Here is a 2,139-nt window from a genome sequence, read left to right on the forward strand (position 1 = left end):
TCATATTCGAAGAAGAATCGTGTGGGGAATGGTGAATGGACTAGGAACCGGCGGTCGGTTAAGTTTGGAATTTACATGGCAGCATTGGTTGATCGGTCACGGTTGTCTTCATATGTAATATATTATTAATTTCATCAATATTCCCACCAGCTATAATTTTCTAATAAGACGATAAGTTTTGATTGAAGAATTTGGCCAAACATGGCTAAAAGCCAGCGTGACCAAACAAACAGCCTACCGGGGACAAAAATGGATACTTTATATTGCCCAGTCTCTCTTGCACCTCTCTATATATATTTATAGATGAAGAACAATAGCTGAAGCACGATCTGTGATTGAACATAAAAGATAAACCTTCAATGGCTCTCTATCCCTTATCCATTTGGCTTCCTCTTCTCTTGCTTTTCCCTCTACTCCTTCTCATGATCAAAAAGAAGAAGGATGCTCGAAGGCAAAACAAACGCCCTCCTCCAAGCCCTCCTAAGCTTCCCATTATAGGTAACTTGCACCAAATTGGTGAATTGCTTCACCAATCTTTGTGGCGACTCTCCCAAAAATACGGCCCCGTGATGCTCCTTCATCTCGGTAGCATACCAACTGTTATTTTATCTTCTGCTGAGGCTGCAAGAGAGGCAATAAAAGTTCATGATCTTGACTGTTGCAGTAGGCCAATCATGGCCACCACTAGAAGACTTACTTATAATTATAAGGACATGGCTTTTGGACCTTATAGCGAATATTGGAGAGAGATACGGAAAATATGTGTTCTTGAGGTTTTCAGCGTGAAGAGAGTGCAATCATATCGGTCCATTAGGGAAGAAGAAGTTTCTTTGCTCATCAATTCAATATCCCAGTCTTCGTCCTCTGCAACCCTTGTTGATCTTTCTGAGAAGCTGTATTCTCTCACTGCAAGCATAACTTTTAGGGTTGCTTACGGCCAGAGTTTCCGCGGGAGTGATTTGGATAATGAAAAATTTCAAGATCTGGTTCATGGGGCTGAAGCCTTGATGGGAAGCTTCGATGCATCCGAGTACTTTCCGTACGTGGGATGGATTATGGACAAGCTATCTAGTAGACGTCGTAGGCTTGAAAGGCTTTCCCATAAGTTGGATAATTTTTTCCAACAGGTCATTGATCTTCACCTCAGTCCGGACAGGACAGAACAAGAGCACAAGGACATCATCGATGTGCTCCTGAGAATAGAAAGGGAGCAAAACGACCCTGGTCGGTTCACTAAAGATAACATCAAGGCAGTCCTCTTGGTAAGCTGCCAATCTTTCGTCCCGGCCGTTTCCTGTATTTAATACAATCTTTGGTCACAGTCTTTTATTTGCTTATCATTAATTATGAAACTTATTAACTTCTGCTAGCTTACCTGTGATATTCGTATATCAGAATATGTTTTTAGGTGGAGTCGACACCGGTGCAATTACAATGGCATGGGCAATGGCAGAGCTTGTTAGGAACCCAAGAGTGATGAAGAAAGCCCAAGATGAAGTTAGAAATTTCGTTGGAAACAGAGGAAAAGTCACTGAAGAAGACACCGATCAGCTTCCTTACCTCAAGATGATACTGAAAGAAACTTTAAGGTTGCACCCTCCAGCCACACTGCTACTTCCAAGAGAGGCCATGAAACACTTTAAGATCAATGGTTATGACATTTACCCGAAAACACTACTCCAAATCAATGCTTGGGCAATAGGACGAGATCCTGAGTACTGGAAGAACCCAGAAGAATTCAGCCCAGAAAGGTTCATTGATGGCTCTATTGATTATAAAGGCCAACATTTTGAGTTATTACCATTTGGAGCTGGTCGAAGAGGTTGTCCTGGGATATATATGGCAACATCAACAATTGAGCACGCACTCGCAAATCTTTTGTATGTTTTCGACTGGAAATTACCCTATGGGATGAAGGAGGAAAACATTGACATGGAAGAGTCGGTTGGTCTTAGCCTTGCTACCCATAAAAAAACAGCTCTAAACCTTGTGCCGGTTAAAGTGTTTTAGTGGCAATCAGATGATAGCCCGAGCTTAAGAGCATTCCTGTTTATCTGTAATAAATGTGCTACTACGTGCAATCTGTAAGACTGAAATAAATGGCAGTTAATTAGCCTAAGCCTTTGTCTTTGGCTTTAC

General features: G+C 41.7%; 1 protein-coding gene across 1 annotated transcript; it reads left to right on the plus strand.

Moving 5' to 3' along the window:
• The first annotated feature begins 270 nt into the window (after positions 1-270).
• On the plus strand, positions 271-2,139 carry LOC132176954 (cytochrome P450 71B37-like). Its single transcript, XM_059589120.1, has 2 exons — positions 271-1,262; positions 1,396-2,139. The coding sequence occupies exons 1-2, from the start codon at positions 360-362 to the stop codon at positions 2,008-2,010; spliced, it is 1,518 nt and encodes a 505-aa protein (XP_059445103.1). The 5' UTR covers positions 271-359; the 3' UTR covers positions 2,011-2,139.

The sequence above is a fragment of the Corylus avellana genome, chromosome ca4, assembly GCF_901000735.1.
Source record: "Corylus avellana chromosome ca4, CavTom2PMs-1.0".
Lineage (NCBI taxonomy): Eukaryota > Viridiplantae > Streptophyta > Magnoliopsida > Fagales > Betulaceae > Corylus > Corylus avellana.

What these genes read in the sequence shown, in the direction of transcription:
- LOC132176954 (XM_059589120.1), top strand. Translation starts at nt 360, where the DNA reads ATGGCTCTCTATCCCTTATCCATTTGGCTTCCTCTTCTCTTGCTTTTC. An exon ending in ACATCAAGGCAGTCCTCTTG is followed by an intron (nt 1,263 to 1,395) that starts GTAAGCTGCCAA and finishes TTCGTATATCAG; the next exon opens with AATATGTTTTTAGGTGGAGT.